An 18,141-nucleotide genomic window follows, 5' to 3' on the forward strand; every position below is an offset into this window, starting at 1 on the left:
ATTATTGTTGTCTTTGGCAAGTGTGTGTGTGATGGAGTTACACAAGATGTCATTATGGTTGCAGATATCTCCCATACCAGATGAGAATTTCACCATGGCACCGTGGCCAAAATTAACTCACTTGAAGTTAGTTCACACAGAGAGTGGTGAGTCTGTGGAATTCTCTGCCTCAGAGGGCGGTAGAGGCCGGTTCTCTGGATACTTTCAAGAGAGAGCTAGATAGCGGAGCTTAAAGATAGCGGAGTCAGGGGATATGGGGAGAAGGCAGGAACGGGGTACTGATTGTGGATGATCAGCCATGATCACATTGAATGACGGTGCTGGCTCGAAGGGCCGAATGGCCTACTCCTGCGCCTATTGTCTCTGTATCTCTATGTATTTATGATGCTGTTATCAATGCCATTAATTGCATATCTTCCCCATTTATTTGACTTCACAAATTGCTGCACCTCACTTGTTTTGCATATTCTCTATCTGCCAAAACCCCATACATTTCTGTAGTTGATCTAATTCTCACTGCATACTTTGACAGCTCACCTCATAATCCGCAATCTGAGCAATCTCGGCGCCATCTGAACACAATTTAACAGCCAACCGGGCTACGCTGATGTCCAAGTCAGCTAAATCTATAGCCCAAATGGCAGAGGTCCCCAGCACACATCCTTGTGGAACCCCACTGATCACAGACATCTGGCCCGAATAGTATCCTTCCAGAAGTGTAGCCTAGTTCAGTATATAAGTGTCACATATACCGAAAATCAGTGAGAGAATAAGGGCCATTAAAACGGAGATGATGAAAGAAAATTGCACACAGAGGATTGTGAATCTGTCGAATTCTCGGCCGGTTCTCTGGATGCTTTCAAGAGAGGGTTACACAGAAAAGCTGGAGAAACTCAGCGGGTACAGCAGCATCTATGGAGCGAGGGAAATAGGCAACGTTTCGGGCCGAAACCCTTCTTCTGAAGAAGGGTTTCGGCCCGAAACGTTGCCTATTTCCCTCGCTCCATAGATGCTGCTGCACCCGCTGAGTTTCTCCAGCTTTTCTGTGTAATCTTCGATTCTCCAGCATCTGCAGTTCCCTCTTAAACACTGCTTTCAAGAGAGAGTTAGATAGAGCTCTTAAAAATAGCGGAGTTAGGGGATATGGGGAGAAGGCAGGAACGGGGTACTGATTGTCGATGATCAGCCATGATCACATTGAATGGCGGTGCTGGCTCGAAGGGCCGAATGGCCTCCTCCTGTACCTATTGTCTATTGTCTATTGTCTAAAGAGCTTTTGTTTGAGTGCCATCAAAGTCAAAGAAAAGATTGTAGATTAATATGTTGAAGAAGGAACTGCAGATGCTGGAAAATCAAAGGTAGACAAAAGTGCTGGAGAAACTCAGGGGGTGAGGCAGCATCTATGGAGCGAAGGAAATAGGCAACGTTTCGGGTCGAAACCCTTTCTCAAAGCGTCCACAGTGCACAGATAAAGGATATTGGGTATATGAACATTTAGTTCAAAGATATAACGCTTAGGTTTGATAAAGTCTGACGTTGTTGTCTATCAGTAAGCTAGTTGTGATTAATTACCCTCCTGGGGTAAATAAAGTTCTCCCGTATCGTATAGTGAATACACATGACCGGATCATTGTTCAGTTGTTCATTGTTCCATGTGTTATTGTGTGGAGTTTGCCAGTTTTTCTCTGTGACTACGTAAATATTATCTGGATGTTCCCGATTCTTTCCACATCCCAAAGACAAGTGGATTTATTTAGAACGGAGATGAGGAAACACTTTTTTAGAACGGAGACGAGGAAACACTTTTTTAGAACAGAGACGAGGAAACACTTTTTTAGAACGGAGACGAGGAAACACTTTTTTAGAACGGATACGAGTAAACACTTTAACATACAGAGAGTGGTGAGTCTGTGGAATTCTCTGCCTCAGAGGGCGGTGGAGGCAGGTTCTCTGGATGCTTTCAAGAGAGAGCTAGATAGGGCTCTTAAAAATAGTCAGGGGATATGGGGAGAAGGCAGGAACGGGGTACTGATTGGGGATGATCAGCCATGATCACATTGAATGGCGGTGCTGGCTCGAAGGGCCAAATGGCCTACTCCTACACCTATTGTCTATTGTCTAAAATGAACATGAGATCCTCGCCCAGACTATCTTGATTAGAAATAAAAACTCTATCAGGTTCTAGAAACATAAAAACATAGAAAATAGGTGCAGGAGAAGGCCATTCAGCCCTTCGAGCCATGATCACATTGAATTGCGGTGCTAGCTCGAAGGGCCAAATGGCCTACTCCTGCACCTATTGCCTATTGTCTATAGCAAGTAATTGGCCATGGTAAATTGCCTCCTTGTCTGCAGCTAAGAGGTACAATGTGGAAGTACAATAGATCTTCAGTAAAACACAAAGAGTTGGACTAACTCAGTGAGTCAGTCAGCATCTCGAGAGGGAATGGATGGGGAGACTTTTCACGTCGGGACCCAACAATTTGGGATGAGATGAAGGGACTGAGTAGTGTTTAGTTTAGAGATACAACGTGGAAACAGGCCCTTCGGCCCACCAGGGTCCACTGCCGACCAGCGATCCCCGCACATTAACACTATCCTACACCCACTAGGGACAATTGTTACATTTGCCAAGCCAATTAACTTGCAAACCTGTATGTTTTGTGGGAGGTTGTGGGAGGAAACCGAAGATCTCGGAGAAAACCCATGGGGAGAATGTACAAACTGCGCACGGACAGCACCCGTAGTCGGGATCGAACCCGGGTCTCTGGCGCTGCATTTGCTGTAAGGGGCTTGTTTCTGTATTGTGTATCTACTGTATATGACTCTATAAACTTAACCCGAGATAGAAAAACACCATTTCTGTGCCCTGGGCATAGGCTACGGATAAATGTTTCCAGAAGCCAGGCAAAATTCCTTGTTCCTCCTCCTCTACCCTAGTCGAAGGCTCCATTATTTCTAAACAACTGTAGGCCCTAAGGCATTTTATGTTCCCGCAGATAGTGTGAAGGACACACAGTTTTTATTTACTTTCCAAGAGAATGGGTCATGTCGTTGCTTTACAAGGAGGCAGAGTGCCAGAGTCCTACAGCATGGAAACAGGCCCCTTGGCCTAACCCCCTCACGGCAACCATTAAACGGGGACATGTTGGTCGGAGTGGGCAAGTTAGGCCCAAGGGCAGCTTTCCTCACAACAGGACCCTATCTAAGCCAACCTCCTTTATTGAATTTCCTTTATTGTCATTCAGACCTTACGGTCTGAACGAAATTTTGTGCCTGCAGTCATACATACAATGATACAATAATAACAACAATAAACACAAATTAACTTCCACCACAGTGAGTCCTCCAAACACCTCCTCACTGTGGTGGAGGCAAAAATCTTAGGGTTGCAGTCTCTCCCTCTGCTCCCTCTGCGCTGAGGCGATTCCCCACCGGGCGATGGTATAAACAGTCCCGCAGCTCACCGAACCCCGAGAACGGGCCGGTTCATTTGTCAAGGCAGCGCTTGTCACCCTGTCCAAATGGCGGGACTGTCATATGCTGAGAGAATGGAGCGGCTGGGCTTGTGCACCCTGGAGTTTAGAAGGATGAGAGGGTCTCTTCTTGAAACATATAAGATTATTAAGGGTTTGGACACGCTAGAGGTAGGAAACATGTTCCCGATGTTGGGGGAGTCCAGAACCAGGAGCCACAGTTTAAGAATAAGGGATAAGCCATTTAGAACGGAGATGAGGAAACATTTTTTCACACAGAGAGTTGTGAGTTTGTGGAATTCTCTGCCTCAGAGGGCGGTGGAGGCCGGTTCTCTGGATGCTTTCAAGAGAGAGCTAGATAGGGCTCTTAAAAATAGCGGAGTCAGGGGATATGGGGAGAAGGCAGGAACGGGGTACTGATTGGAGATGATCAGCCATGATCACATTGAATGGCGGTGCTGGCTTGAAGGGCCGAATGGCCTCCTCCTGCACCTATTGTCTATTGTCTATTGTCTATTGTCTATTGTGCTACTTGTCCACTGCAATAATGTGTCCAGTTTTTCTTCACTCCCTCACAGTCTATACGAAGATTGAAAAATAGACTCCCTCCTCTCATCTCCCACGCACCATGTATCTTAAACAATTTGAAAAAGGGTCCCAACCAATAACGTCACCTATCCATGTCCTCCAGAGATGCTGCCTGACCCGCTGAGTTACACCAGCACTCTGTGAAACGTCACCTATCCATGTTCTCCACAGATACTGCCTGACCCGCTGAGTTACTCCAGCACTCTGTGAAAAGTCACCTATCCATGTTCTCCACAGATGCTGCCTGACCCGCTGAGTTACTCCAGCACTCTGTGAAAAGTCACCTATCCATGTTCTCCACAGATGCTGCCTGACCCGCTGAGTTACTCCAGCACTCTGTGAAAAGTCACCTATCCATGTTCTCCCCAGATGCTGCCTGACCCGCTGAGTTACTCCAGCACTGTGTTCTACGCAGTCTAAGAGCTTACAGAACCTTTTTTCCAAGATAGACACATGGACATGGGGGGGGGGGGGGGGGGGGGGGAGAAGAAAGGAAAAAGGAAGAGGAGGAGCCCGAGGGCTGAAGGGGAGCTGAGAAGCGGAGGAGACAGCAAGGGCTACCGGAAATTAGAGAATTCAATGTTCATGCCACTAGGGTGCAGACTGCCCAAGCGGAATATGAGGTGCTGCTCCTCCAATTTCCGGTGGTGCTCACTCTGGCAATGGAGGAGGCCCAGGACAGAAAGGTCAGATTGGGAATGGGAGGGGGAGTTGAGGTGCTGAGCCACTGGGAAGAGGAGGTAGTTGAGGCAGGTACTAACACAACATTTGAAAGACATTTGGACAGGTACATGGATGGGAAAGGTTTAGAGAGATATGGGTCAAGCACAGGTAAGTAGGACTAGTATAGATGGGGCATTTTGGACAGAGTGAGCAAGTTGAGTCGAAGGGCTTGTTTGCTTGCTGTATGACAATGATTCTGTTCGGCGATCCTCCAACCAGCGATCCTCGCACACTAACACTATCCTACACACACTGGGAACGATTTCAGCCCACCTCGCCGAAGCGCTCAGATCCCCGAGGAAGTATTTAAGAGGATTAGTTCGGCCATTGGGAAAATGGGTTGGAGCTGATCCAGAACGCAAACCGATTAGGATGATGTGTCAGGACCGGATAAAGATGAATGGCTTCAAAACAGCTCTCTCTGATATTGAGGTTAATCCCCTCAGTTGAAATGACAAACAACAGGGCTGCTCACAATCCCAAAAGATCAGTACTTTTGGTCACACAAATCCCGCAGACATATTTTACCGAGGAATGGAAGTCATTGGTGCGTGGGTTAGGAAGAGGTGGCGGGATTTTGGAGAGAGTGCAGAAGAGATTTACCAGAGTGCTACCTAGATTAGAGGGTTTAGTTTAGCTTAGAGATATAGGCCCTTCGGCCCACCGGGTCCGTGCCGACCAGCGATCCACATACCATCCTACACACACTAAGGACAATTTACAATGATATCATAGAAACATGGAAACATAGAAATTAGGTGCAGGAGTAGGCCATTCAGCCCTTCGAGCCTGCACCGCCATTCAATATGATCATGGCTGATCATCCAACTCAGTATCCTGTACCTGCCTTCTCTCCATACCCCCTGATCCCCTTAGCCACAAGGGCCACATCTAACTCCCTCTTAAATATAGCCAATGAACTGGCCTCAACTACCCTCTGTGGCAGAGTTCCAGAGATTCACCACTCTGCGTGAAAAAAGTTCTTCTCAAGCCAATGAAACCTACAAATATCAAGCCAATGAACCTACAAACCTGCACGTTTTTGGAGTGTGGGAGGAAACCGGAGCTCCCGGAGAAAACCCACAGGGAGAACGTACAAACTCCGCACAGACAGCACCCGTAGTCACAATTAAACCTGGGTCTCTGGCACTGTAAAGGGCATGGCCCACTTGGGCGTCATTTGCGCATCATGTAGAAAATTGGTCAGCGCTTTGTGACACGTGGGTAACGCGCGCATAACGCATGGAGAGGCGTGGAATCGCATGTAGTGGCGCGCGGTATTGCGCGGCGCTCCAGGATTTCGGAGTGTACCAATATCCTTGTGCCCCACCTGCGTGACGTATCGCTTACGCACGCTGACGCATTGGCTACACGCGCTGATGCATTGGCGTGGCACGCTCACCGTCCGCCAACGTCCATAAACATGCGCCGCCGTGCGCCGCCCATACGCAGTCAGCCCGCCGTTTACACGTCATGTAACAACTAACCTCGTCCACACAGACCTCTTCCTGAGTTTCTTGCTAGCCTTTGTTGTTGTCCTCCTGCCTGGCTGACCTGCAAGTATGAGGGCCGCTGCTAACAGAAGTCTCTGTTGTTGCAGTAGCAATAAAATCTGTAGTCCTTCCATCATGGTCACGATGCAGAATAGGGAAGCAGGGTATTCTAATGATGCCACGAGCACCAGACGGATGTGTGACGCATGATGACCCGTGGCAGTCAATACCGGCCCGGCCCGTAAATGACGCGCAAATGTTCCCAATGTTGGGCGAGTCCAGAAATGGTCCCAATGTTGGGCGAGTCCAGAAATGGTCCCAATGTTGGGGCGAGTCCAGAACCAGGGGCCACAGTCTTAGAATAAAGGGGAGGTCATTTAAGACAGAGGTGAGAAAAAAACGTTTTCACCCAGAGAGTTGTGAATTTGTGGAATTCCCTGCCACAGAGGGCAGTGGAGGCCAAGTCACTAGATGGATTTAAGAGAGAGTTAGATAGAGCTCTATAGTCTAGTGGAGTCAAGGGATATAGGGAGAAGGCAGGCACGAGTTATTGATTGGGGACGATCAGCCATGATCACAATGAATGGCGGTGCTGGCTCAAAGGGCCGAATGGCCTCCTCCTGCACCTATTGTCTATGTTTCTAAGTTTCTATGATGAGAGACATAGGCAGGGTGGACAGTCAAAATGCTTTTCCCAGAGAGCAAACGTCAAAGAGATGGCATTGCTTTAAGGCGGGAGGTATCAAGTTTAAAGGAGATGCGCTGGGGGCAATTCTTCTTTACACAGAGGGTGGTGGGCGCCTGCAATATTCTATCAGGGGTGGTGGTGGTGGAGGAAGGTAGGATCGTGGCACTTGCGTGACTTTTAGATAAGCACGTGGACCTGCAGGGAATGGAGGGAAACGGATATTTGTACAGGCAGATGAGAATTAGTCTTGGCATCATGTTTGGCACAGGCATTGTGAGCCCAAGGGCTTGTTCTTGTGCTGTACTGTTGCATGTTGCATGAACCTGGCTCACTGGATCAGTCAGGCAGCAACTCTAGCAGCTGTGTCACACAGGGCTTGGCCTCTATCACTCTATACCTCAGGCGAAGACTTTATCCCTTGGAGCACGGGAAGAAGAGGAGTGATCTCATGGAGGTGAACAAAATCATGAGAGGGATAGATCGGGTTGATGGAAAAGGAAATAAACAATAGGTGCAGGAGTAGGCCATTCGGCCCTTCATAGAAACATAGAAACATAGAAATTAGGTGCAGGAGTAGGCCATTCGGCCCTTCGAGCCTGCACCGCCATTCAATATGATCATGGCTGATCATCCAACTCAGTATCCCGTACCTGCCTTCTCTCCATATCCCCTATCCCCTTAGCCACAAGGGCCACATCTAACTCCCTCTTAAATATAGCCAATGAACTGGCCTCGACTACCCTCTGCGGCAGAGAGTTCCAGAGATTCACCACTCTCTGTGTGAAAAAAGTTCTTCTCATCTCGGTTTTAAAGGATTTCCCCCTTATCCTTAAGCTGTGACCCCTTGTCCTGGACTTCCCCAACATCGGGAGCAATCTTCCTGCATCTAGCCTGTCCAACCTCTTAAGAATTTTGTAAGTTTCTATAAGATCCCCTCTCAATCTTTTAAATTCTAGAGAGTATAAACCAAGCTTCGACCCCAGCACCGCCATTAACTATGATCATGGCTCATCATCCCCAATGTTTGTGTGAATTGAATTGTTTGTGTGTCTTGTAGGAATTGTTTTGTTTGTATGGCTGTAGAAACTGAGTTTCGTTTGAGCCTCACTGAGGATTGTGGATAATTGTGGATGATCAGCCATGATCACATTGAATGGCGGTGCTGGCTCAAAGGGCTGAATGGCCTACTCCTGCACCTATTGCCTATTGTCTAGGAAACATTTGAACAGGTACATGGATTGGAGAGGTTTAGAGGGATATGGGCCAAACGCAGGTTGTAAATAGATTCAGATTCAATTTTAATTGTGATTGTCATTGTCATTGTACCTGTGTTTGTGTGTATGTGTATTTGGATGTGAAATTTTCACTGGATAGATGATTAATTGTGCGGTTTGTATTCCAGGAGGCAATCTTACCACACCGGTCAGGACATTGTGAACTGTGGGACATGTCGGGACTGTGCCTGCATTATCTACAGGTAAAGACAGCTTTTGCCTAACACCAGACTCTTGCCGAAGAGCCAAGACCCACTCTCCTCACAGGAGGGATAATGTCCCATTTAACCATGACAGCTCGTGCATGAATTCAGCTGCGTGTGGCTCTGTTCATTAGAGATATTTCGAAGGCTTAAACGTTATTAAGCCTATATGGTCTCTGTGGAGACAACCAATTCTCATCCATTAGTTGGCATTAATATATGTGCTTCATTAGGCAGAGCCATTATCATCTGATGGTTGCTGATTGCGTAATAATCATGTATAAATTATATAGGCACCAAGTTGACTGGTGAAGTAAGCAGAACTAACAAGAGATTTTGATAAAACGTCTTCCCTTGCATGAGGTTGGGGTGGGAGAGTGCAGTACAAAATCTGTCTCTGTGGAGTTGTAAAACACGCAGTAATCAGATCAGCCATCCACTTTGTGCTGTGTCTAATATTCACACTGTTTAAGAAAGAACTGCAGATGCTGGAAAAATCGGAGGAAGACCAAAATGCTGGAGAAACTCAGCGGGTGAGGCAGCATCTATGGAGTGAAGGAATAGGTGACGTTTCGGGTCGAGACCCATCTTCCGACTGATGTGCGGGTGGGGGGGGGGGGGGGGGGGGGGGGGGGGGGGGGGGGGGGGGGGGGAGGAAGAAAGGAAGAAAGGAAGAGGCGGAGAAAGTGGGTTGTGGGAGATCTGGGAAGGGGAGGGGAAGGAGGGAGAAAGCAGGGACTACCTGATATTGGAGGTCAATGTTCATACCGCTGGGGTGTAAACTACCCATGTTTCTAGTTGGTGATAGGATGGTTCAGTTGCCTGATAACAGCCGGGAAGAAACTGTCCCTGAATCTGGAGGTGTGCGTTTTCACACTTCTGTACCCCTTGCCGGATGGGAGAGGGGAGAAGTGGGAGTGGCCGGGGTGCGACTGGTCCTTGATGATGCTGCTGGCCTTGCCGAGAAGACCCGAAACGTCACCTATCTCCTTCGCTCCATAGATGCTGCCTCACCCGCTGAGTTTCTCCAGCATGTTTGACTAACTAATATTCAGCCTGATGTGTTTGCGATAGATGGGGTGGCTGAGCAGTGTGTGCTAATGGGCACCCCTCTATTACAATGTTGTGTGGGTTCAGTGTCAGAGCCCACGGCAAACTGCTACTTCCGAGCCTCTGGCAATGGAGGAGGCAATGGGCAGAGATGAAACGGAGATGGATAGGTATCAGATAAGCAAAGATTAGGACTTGCTCGGTGGCGCAGCGGTAGAGTTGCTGCCTCACATTGTCAGAGGCCCAGGTTCGATCCTGACTATGGGTGCTGTCTGTACGGAGTTTGTGACCGGGCCGGGTGCTCCGGGTTCATCCCACACTCCAAAGACTCCATGCACATTTCCTTTAAACGTTCCCAATCTCACCTCCTCCTTCTTCCCCTTTTGAGGCAGTCCTCATTCTCAAGGATAGCTCCAGTTCTGTGAGTTCCAGTATTACTGACGCGGTTGATGTGGGAAACCCAGACTCTGCTACAAGTGCGGCAGGAAGAATGGCTATCCAAGAATGGAAAATCAGCTCTTCTTCAGAGGCAAGAGTGTCTGATTGTGTAGGAAGGAGCTACAGATGCTGGTTTAAACCAAAGATAGACACAAAATGGCGTAGTAACTCAGCAGGACATGTTCGGCACGGACTTGTAGGGCCGAGATGGCCTGTTTCCGTGCTGTAATTGTTATATGTTATATGTTATATATGTTATGCAGGGTCGTAGGTTAATTAGCTTCAGTAAAACTATCAATTGTTCCAACTGTGTGGGATAGTGCTCATGTACTATCACTGGTCAGTACCGCTGGTCGGCGTAAACACGGTGGGCTGAAGGGCCTGTTTCCATGCCGTATATGTCAAGGCTAAAGTAAAGAGTACAGCACAGGAACAGGCCCTTCAGCCCACATGCCTGTGCTATACATGGTACCAAGATAAACTAACCTCCTCTGCCTGAATGTCAAGAGGCAAGAGTGTTTTATTGTCATATGTCCCAAACAGAACAATGGAATTCTTACTAGATAGGGCTCTTAAAGATAGCGGAGTCAGGGGATATGGAGAGAAGGCAGGAACGGGGTACTGATTGGGGATGATCAGCCATGATCACATTGAATGGCGGTGCTGGCTGGAAGGGCCGAATGGCCTCCTCCTGCACCTGTTGTCTATTGTTGGTCGCTTAAGACTTGGGTTTGCATTATGTGGTCCAATTACTCTCTGAGTGGCAAAATCTCAGCTGTGAACTGATGGTGAGCAATGTCCTACCTTGATTACAAAGGGTTAATGGACCAGAATACAATGACTCCAATTATAACTCCATCCCTGATAATAGTTGGGCCTCTTTGTTGCTTGATGTTTAACGTGGATCATTCTGCCAAAACTACTTGATCAGAAGCTAATCGGTTTATGGTATTTTAGGCACACACCATTTAACTATTATCTCTGCAACTGAATCCAAACTGCGGAATCCCATAAAATATTTTAGAATTATAAAATGTGTTCCCCACATACAAAGTTCACTCAATAATCATAACCTGCACTGAAGACATAGACACAAGACACATAGACACAAGACACATAGACCATAGACACAAAATGCTGGAGTAACTCAGCGGGACAGGCAGCATCTCTGGAGAGAAGGATAGGTGACGTTTTGGGTCAAGACCCTTCTTCATAGGTAGGGTAGCAAACTGTCCCGTATTAGCCGGGACATCCCGTATATATTGGGCTAACTTGGTTTGTCCCGTACGGGAATGCCCTTGTCCCGTATTTGACCGCTACTACTTGGGTCGAGGGGACTGTCGGGTCGGAGCGCCGCGTCTGGCCCCCGCCTCACCCGTCCCGACGTAGTGCAGCCCATGGAGTGCAGCAGCAGCGCGCCTCGCCCGTGGCTCCATTGGTCGGCAGCCGACACCACCACCCCCCCTCCTTCTCATGGCCCGATCATCGGTTCATGAGTTGGATGGGGCACCGGACTTTGCTCGCGACATCGCACGGCCCCCGGGCCAAAACTCCTCAGCTGGCCCACCGGCTGGGCTTTGTGTGCAGTCCAGCACCCGGGCCAACTCATCATTCACCCAGCCACGGCCCAGTCGGTCAACAAATTGCCGTGGGGAATTTGTCCCTTATTTTGACCTTTTGTCACTTATTAGGGAGTGAGAGAGTTGGCAACCCTATTCATAGGTGTTGCGATTCTCCTTGGAGGTTTCTACAATGCCTGGGCAAGATGGCCGATGCGCGCCTGTCAGAGTGACAATGGTTCAACAAAGCTTTTATTGGCGCATATATTTACAAAGTGATATTCCATTTTTTTGCATCCAAATCAGTAAATAATCTTGCTATGTACGGGCACAGTCATGCTTGAGTATTACAGTGGAAATGGTCAATTACATTGCGGTGGCACAGTAGCGCAGTAGAGTTGCTGCCTCTGTCGAGAGAACCCTTCTTCAGACTCGCCGACTACAGTTTTACAAGGTTAATTCCCGGGATGGCGGGACTGTCATATGCTGAGAGAATGGAGCGGCTGGGCTTGTACACTCTGGAGTTTAGAAGGATGAGAGGGCATCTCATTGAAACATATAAGATTGTTAAGGGTTTGGACACGCAAGAGGCAGGAAACATGCTCCCGATGTTGGGGGAGTCCAGAACCAGGGGCCACACAGTTTAAGAATAAGGGGTAAGCCATTTAGAACGGAGACGAGGAAACACTTTTTCTCACAGAGAGTGGTGAGTCTGTGGAATTCTCTGCCTCTGAGGGCCGTGGAGGCAGGTTCTCTGGATACTTTCAAGAGAGAGCTAGATAGGGCTCTTAAAAAATAGCGGAGTCAGGGGATATGGGGGGAAGGCAGGAACGGGGTATTGATTGGGGATGATCAGCCATGATCACATTGAATGGCGGTGCTGGCTTGAAGGGCCCAATGGCCTACTCCTGCACCTATTGTCTATTGTCTATTGTCTACTAACTCTCTGAGTTACTCCAGTATTTTGTCGACTCGTTGAATAAGTCCCGCATTTTTCTGTCCGTTTTCCGTGTAAACCAGCATCTGCAGTTCATTCCGGCGCAAACTGAACAAACAGCTATTCAACACAATATTAAATCAAAGAGAAACAAGGGAGACTGCGTTGGCAGGACCTTATTGATTTGAAAATGTAAGAGGCAACATTAAATGACCATCCACATGATATGTTGAGGATGTTTAACGATGAGAAGACCTGAATCAGTAACTTCAAGAGAAAATCTGAATCTCCCATCAATCCGTGCGGCATGATGTTACAATTGTATAAAACCATGAGGGACTTGATAGGGTGAATGCACAGAGCCTTTCTACCCAGGGTTGGGCTATCAAAAATCAGAGGACAGAGGTTTAAGATGAGAGGGGCAAGATTTAATGGTGACCTGAGGGGCAACATTTTCCACGCACAGGGTGGTGGGTCTATGGAATGGGGTCTATGTACCTGTGTATCTTGTGCAGGTGCATCTGAGTATGTATGGGTTGATGTGCAAGTAAATGTGAGCAAGTCTGTTTGCATCTGGGGGTGTTTGGGCGAGCGTGTGTGTGTGGGAGAGAGTGTGTGTGTGCATGCGATCGATTGTGTATGTGTGCGAGAGAGAGTGCATGTATGCGTGAGTGTGTGTGTGTGTGAGTGTGTGAGTGTGCGTGAGTGTGTGTGTGCGAGTGTGAGTGTGTATGTGTGCGAGTGTGTAGGTATGAGGAAGTGCATGTACCAGCGACCGCATATGTGTGCAGGTTTATGTGTGTATGTGTGTGTGTGTAAGTGGGTGAGTGTGCGTGCGGGTGTGTGCGAGTTTGTGCATGTATGTGCGGGAGTGTGTGTGTATGTGAGTGAGTGTGCGTGCGTGTGTGTGTGTGTGTGTATATGGGTGAGTGTGCATGCATGTGTATGTGTGCCAGTTTGTGTATATGCGTGCAAGTGTGTATGTGTATGTGGGTGAGTGTGCGTGCATGTGTATATGTGCCAGTTTGTGTGTATGCGTGCGAGTGTGTGTGTGTGTGGGTGAGTGTGCATGCATGTGTATGTGTGCCAGTTTGTGTGTGTGCGTGCGAGTGTGCGTGTGTATGTGGGTGAGTGTGCATGCATGTGTATGTGTGCGAGTGTGTGTGCGTATGCGTGCGAGTGTGTGTGTGAGTGTGAGAGTGTGAGTTCATCTTGTACTAGAAAGTAATGACTTCAGCTGGTCCAATATCTCTTTCATCTAACTGCTGCCTGGCAGAATTGCTCAGTCAGCTGCCTCATGATGCAGTAATGCTTCATTCAAGCACATAAGGTTGTACATTGGGAGAGTTCCACCAAGTTAACTTTCAAATTGATACACTCTCTCATCAGGTAAAATATAAATACAGGGCCCAGACACCACTGGTCTCTCCGACATCGAAAACATTGCAACCAACTCAATCAGTCAGCGGTTAGCATCCCAGACAGAACCCCATGGAGAGGTCCAGGCACAATGCCACAGACCATGCAATATATATTGGCAACTGAATCATCCTACCACAACCAGAGACAGTGCTGAACTACTATCTACCTCGAAGATGACCCTCGGACTGTCCTTGATCGGACTTTGCTGGATTTATTTTGCACTAAACGTTATTCCCTTATCATGTCTCTTTACACTGTAAATGGATCGATTGTAATCATGTATTTCTGCTGACTGGATAGCATGCAACAAAAAGCTTTTCACTGTACCTCTGTACACGTGACAATAAACTAAACTGAAAGTGAAATTATATAAATGAGTAGGAAGGAACTGCAGATGCTGGTTTACATCGAAGATGCAAGTGTCTTTTAAATGTTGTAGTAATACCAGCTTCAGCTATCTCCTCTGGCAGCTCGTTCATTACACCCGCCACCCATTGTGTGAGAAGGTTATGCCTTTTGAAGATGATTTTTATAAACCTCTATAAGGTTATCACGCTGGCCTTCCTTGCTTCATGGAGGGAAGCCAGAGCCAATCTAGTTTCTCCTTGTAACTAAAGCCCCTCCAATCCTGGCAACAGCCTGAAAGTTATTTTTTTAAATAGTTCCTACGAATAAATAATTTATCAAGAGTCAAGAGTCAAGATTGTTAAGGGCTTGGACACGCTAGAGGCAGGAAACATGTTCCCGATGTTGGGGGAGTCCAGAACCAGGGGCCACACAGTTTAAGAATAAGGAGTAAGCCATTTAGAACGGAGACGAGGAAACACTTTTTCTCACAGAGAGTGGTGAGTCTGTGGAATTCTCTGCCTCAGAGGGCGGTGGAGGCAGGTTCTCTGGATGCTTTCAAGAGAGAGCTAGATAGGGTTCTTAGAAATAGCGGAGTCAGGGGGTATGGGGAGAAGGCAGGAACGGGGTACTGATTGGGGATGATCAGCCATGATCACACATTGAATGGCGGTGCTGGCTTGTAGGGCCGAATGGCCTCCTCCTGCACCTATTGTCTATTGTCTATATTGTCTTTGATCGGACTTTACTGGCTTTTACTTGCATGGATTGTCTAGTGTTTTATTGTCATGTGTCCCAGATAGGACAATGAAATTCTTGCTTGCTGCAGCTCAACACAATATGTAAACATAATACAGAACAGGAGAGTAGAAAAGTTCAATGTGTATATATACACACATGCACACATACTCAATAAATAAACAGATATAGTGCAATATTAATAATAATCTATTGTAGTTCAGAGCTTATTTGTTGTTGTGTTTAATAGCCTGATGGCTGTGGGGAAGAAGCTGTTCCTGAACCTGGACGTTACAGTTTTCAGGCTCCTGTACCTTCTTCCCGATGGCAGTGGTGAGATGAGTGTGTGGCCAGGATGGTGTGGGTCTTTGATGATGTTGGCTGCCTTTTTGAGGCAGCGACTGCGATAGATCCCTTCGACGGTGGGGAGGTCAGAGCCGGTGATGGACTGGGCAGTGGTCACTACTTTTTTGCAGTCTTTTCCACTCTTGATCATTGAGCCAAAAAGAGTGCAGCGAAGAGTTACAAGAATGCTGTCAAGACTCGAGGGCAGGTTTGGAAGGATATGGACCAAACACAGGCAGGCGGGGGTAGTGTAGATGGGGCATCTTGGTCAGCGTGGGCATGTTGCTTCCCTGCTGTCTGACTCCAACACTGTCCTCCTCCTCTCAGTTTCAGCCACAGAGTACAGGCGTTCCATCCTGGAACACCGGACCTAGGCAGGCTGCAGAGGGACTTTGGTATTTCACCATGCACAGTCGATGAATAACAAGGGCTCTGCCTGACATTAATCTTAGCCTTCATCACTCTCTTGTCTGCACCTGTTCCCAGGACACTCCTCAGCGCTCTCTGTTCTACAAGAGCCAAGCTGTAAGAAAATAGTTGCATCATTAACCAGCAATTCATCACACCCACCAATGCTCGGCTGGTTTTTTCCCTTCTTTCCCCCTTCTCTCCTATTTTCCATCCATTTCTTTCTTTACAGACCTTTTCTTTTCTTTCCTTCCCCCTTCCCTTTCTCCTTTCCTTCCTTTCTTTCTTTCTTTCTTTCTTTCTTTCTTTCTTTTTTTCTTTTTTCTTTTTTTTTTCTTTTTTTTTCTTTTTCTCTCTCTCTCCTCTTCTTCTCTCACTTTCTCTTTCTTTCTTTCTTTCTTTCTTTCTCTCTCCCCCACACAATCTCACTCACTCTCTTTCCCCTTCCCTCTCTCTCTCCCACACAATCTCACTCTCTCCCTCTCTCTCTCCTCCACTCCCTCTCTCTCTCTCTCTCTCTCTCTCCCTCTCTCCCTCTCTCTCTCACCCACTCTCTCTCTCTCTCTCTCTCTCTCTCTCTCTCTCTCCTCTCTCTTCTCTCTCTTCTTCTTCTCTCTCCCTCTCTCTCTCTCTCCCTCTCTCTCTCTCTCTCTCTCTCTCTCTCTCTCTCTTCTCTCTCTTTCTCTCTTTCTCTCTCCTTTTCAAAGTCGCTTAAACTTTATCTCGCTCTCATTCCCTCTCCTCTCCCTTCCTTCCTTCCTTCCTTCCTTCCTTCCTTCCTTCCTTCCTTCCTTCCTTCCTTCCTTCCTTTCCTTTCTCTCTTTCTCTTTTCTCTCTTTCTCCCCCCCCCCCCCCTCTCTCTCTCTCTCTCCTCACTACCTCCCTCCCTCCCTTCCTGTAGAAGATTGGTTGGCATGTTGTTCAATCACAACTTGACGTGGTTTGAGGATTCGATGGCCTTAGCTACAGGGGGAGGTTGGGCAGGCGAGGCCCTTATTCCTGGAGCACAGGAGACTGAGGGGTGATCTTATTGAGATGTATAAAATCATGCAGGGAATAGATAGATTGAATGCCCAGTGGCTTTTACCCAGGGTTGGGGCGTTAAGAACCAGAGGACATAGATTTAAGGTTAAATGGAACAGGTGACAGGAACGTGAGGAGCAACTTTTTCACACGGAGGGTGGTGGCTGTGTAGAATGAGCTGCCAGAGGAGGTAGTTGAGGCAGGTATTATAGCAACATTTAAAAGATGCATGCAGGCACATGAAAAGGAAAGAGATCTGTACCAAATGCGAGCAGCTGGGATTAGCATGGTCAAATTGGGCCTGGTCCGTGCTGTAGTCCAGAACCTGCCCGGTTTTGTCCCACCGCCAAGTCTCTTCCAGCTTTCTCCCCCCTGTTACTGCAGTCAGTCGGAAGAAGGGTCCTGACCTAAAGCATGGCCTATCCGTCCCGTCTAGAGATGCTGCCTGACCCGCTGAGCTGCTCCAGCATGTTGTGTTTGACACAAGAATCCAGCACCAGCAGCTCCTGATATCTCCATCGTTTCACATTGACTGAGGCAGAGTTGAATGTGCCGTGATTCACTGGCCCCATCCACCTCATCAACGTCATGCCTTCTGATCTTCACTGCTTCGTGCAAAGTTTGACATTGCTCCTCCTGGCTGGGTGCCCAAGTCATTGTTAGACACAATGCTCAAGCAAGGGAGAATCAATTATTATTTTTTTGTTAAATGGCTTATGTCACAATGACATGACTTGATGGGTCTCTGCCTGGCCCTGCCAAGTCATGTTAATGCACACTGTATATCTCCAGAGGAGTAAAACAACATTGTCTTTCCAGCTTGCTAACCTTCCTTCGATTTGACTTAGTACATCGAGCAGTGCATGTGTAGGAAGGAACTGCAGATGCTGGCTTACACCGAAGACAGACAAGAAAATGGTGGAGTGACTCAGCGGGACAGGCAGCATCTGTGGATAGGAGGAATGGGTGACGTTTCGGGTCGAGACCCTTCTTCAGACTGAGAGTCAGGGGGGAGATAGTCTAGAGATATAGGTGAGAAAACAACAAATCAAAGAGAAATGACAATAGACAATAAACAATAGGTGCAGGAGTAGGCCATTCGGCCCTTCGAGCCAGCACCGCCATTCAATGTGATCATGGCTGATCATCCCCAATCAGTACCCCGTTCCTGCCTTCTCCCCATATCCCCTGACTCCGCTATTTTTAAGAGCCCTGTCTAGCTCTCTCTTGAAAGCATCCAGAGAACCGGCCTCCACCACCCTCTGAGGCAGAGAATTCCACAGACTCACCACTCTCTGTGACAAAAAGTGTTTCCTCGTCTCCGTTCTAAATGGCTTACTCCTTATTCTTAAACTGTGTGGCCCCTGGTTCTGGACTCCCCCAACATCGGGAACATGTTTCCTGCCTCTAGCGTGTCCAAGCCCTTAACAA

The 18,141-nt window shown here is 47.7% G+C and overlaps 1 protein-coding gene across 1 annotated transcript in view; it reads left to right on the forward strand.

The window, feature by feature from the left end:
- The window catches only part of LOC129694490 (INSYN2B protein-like), a 97,485-nt gene that overhangs the window by 16,161 nt on the left and 63,183 nt on the right, over positions 1–18,141 (forward strand). Inside the window, exon 2 of the mRNA XM_055631207.1 lies at positions 8,371–8,445. Within this exon, the coding sequence (XP_055487182.1) occupies positions 8,371–8,445 (75 nt within the window). The remainder of the gene's footprint in view (positions 1–8,370; positions 8,446–18,141) is intronic.

The sequence above is a fragment of the Leucoraja erinacea genome, unplaced genomic scaffold (assembly GCF_028641065.1).
Source record: "Leucoraja erinacea ecotype New England unplaced genomic scaffold, Leri_hhj_1 Leri_68S, whole genome shotgun sequence".
In the NCBI taxonomy this organism is placed as follows: domain Eukaryota; kingdom Metazoa; phylum Chordata; class Chondrichthyes; order Rajiformes; family Rajidae; genus Leucoraja; species Leucoraja erinaceus.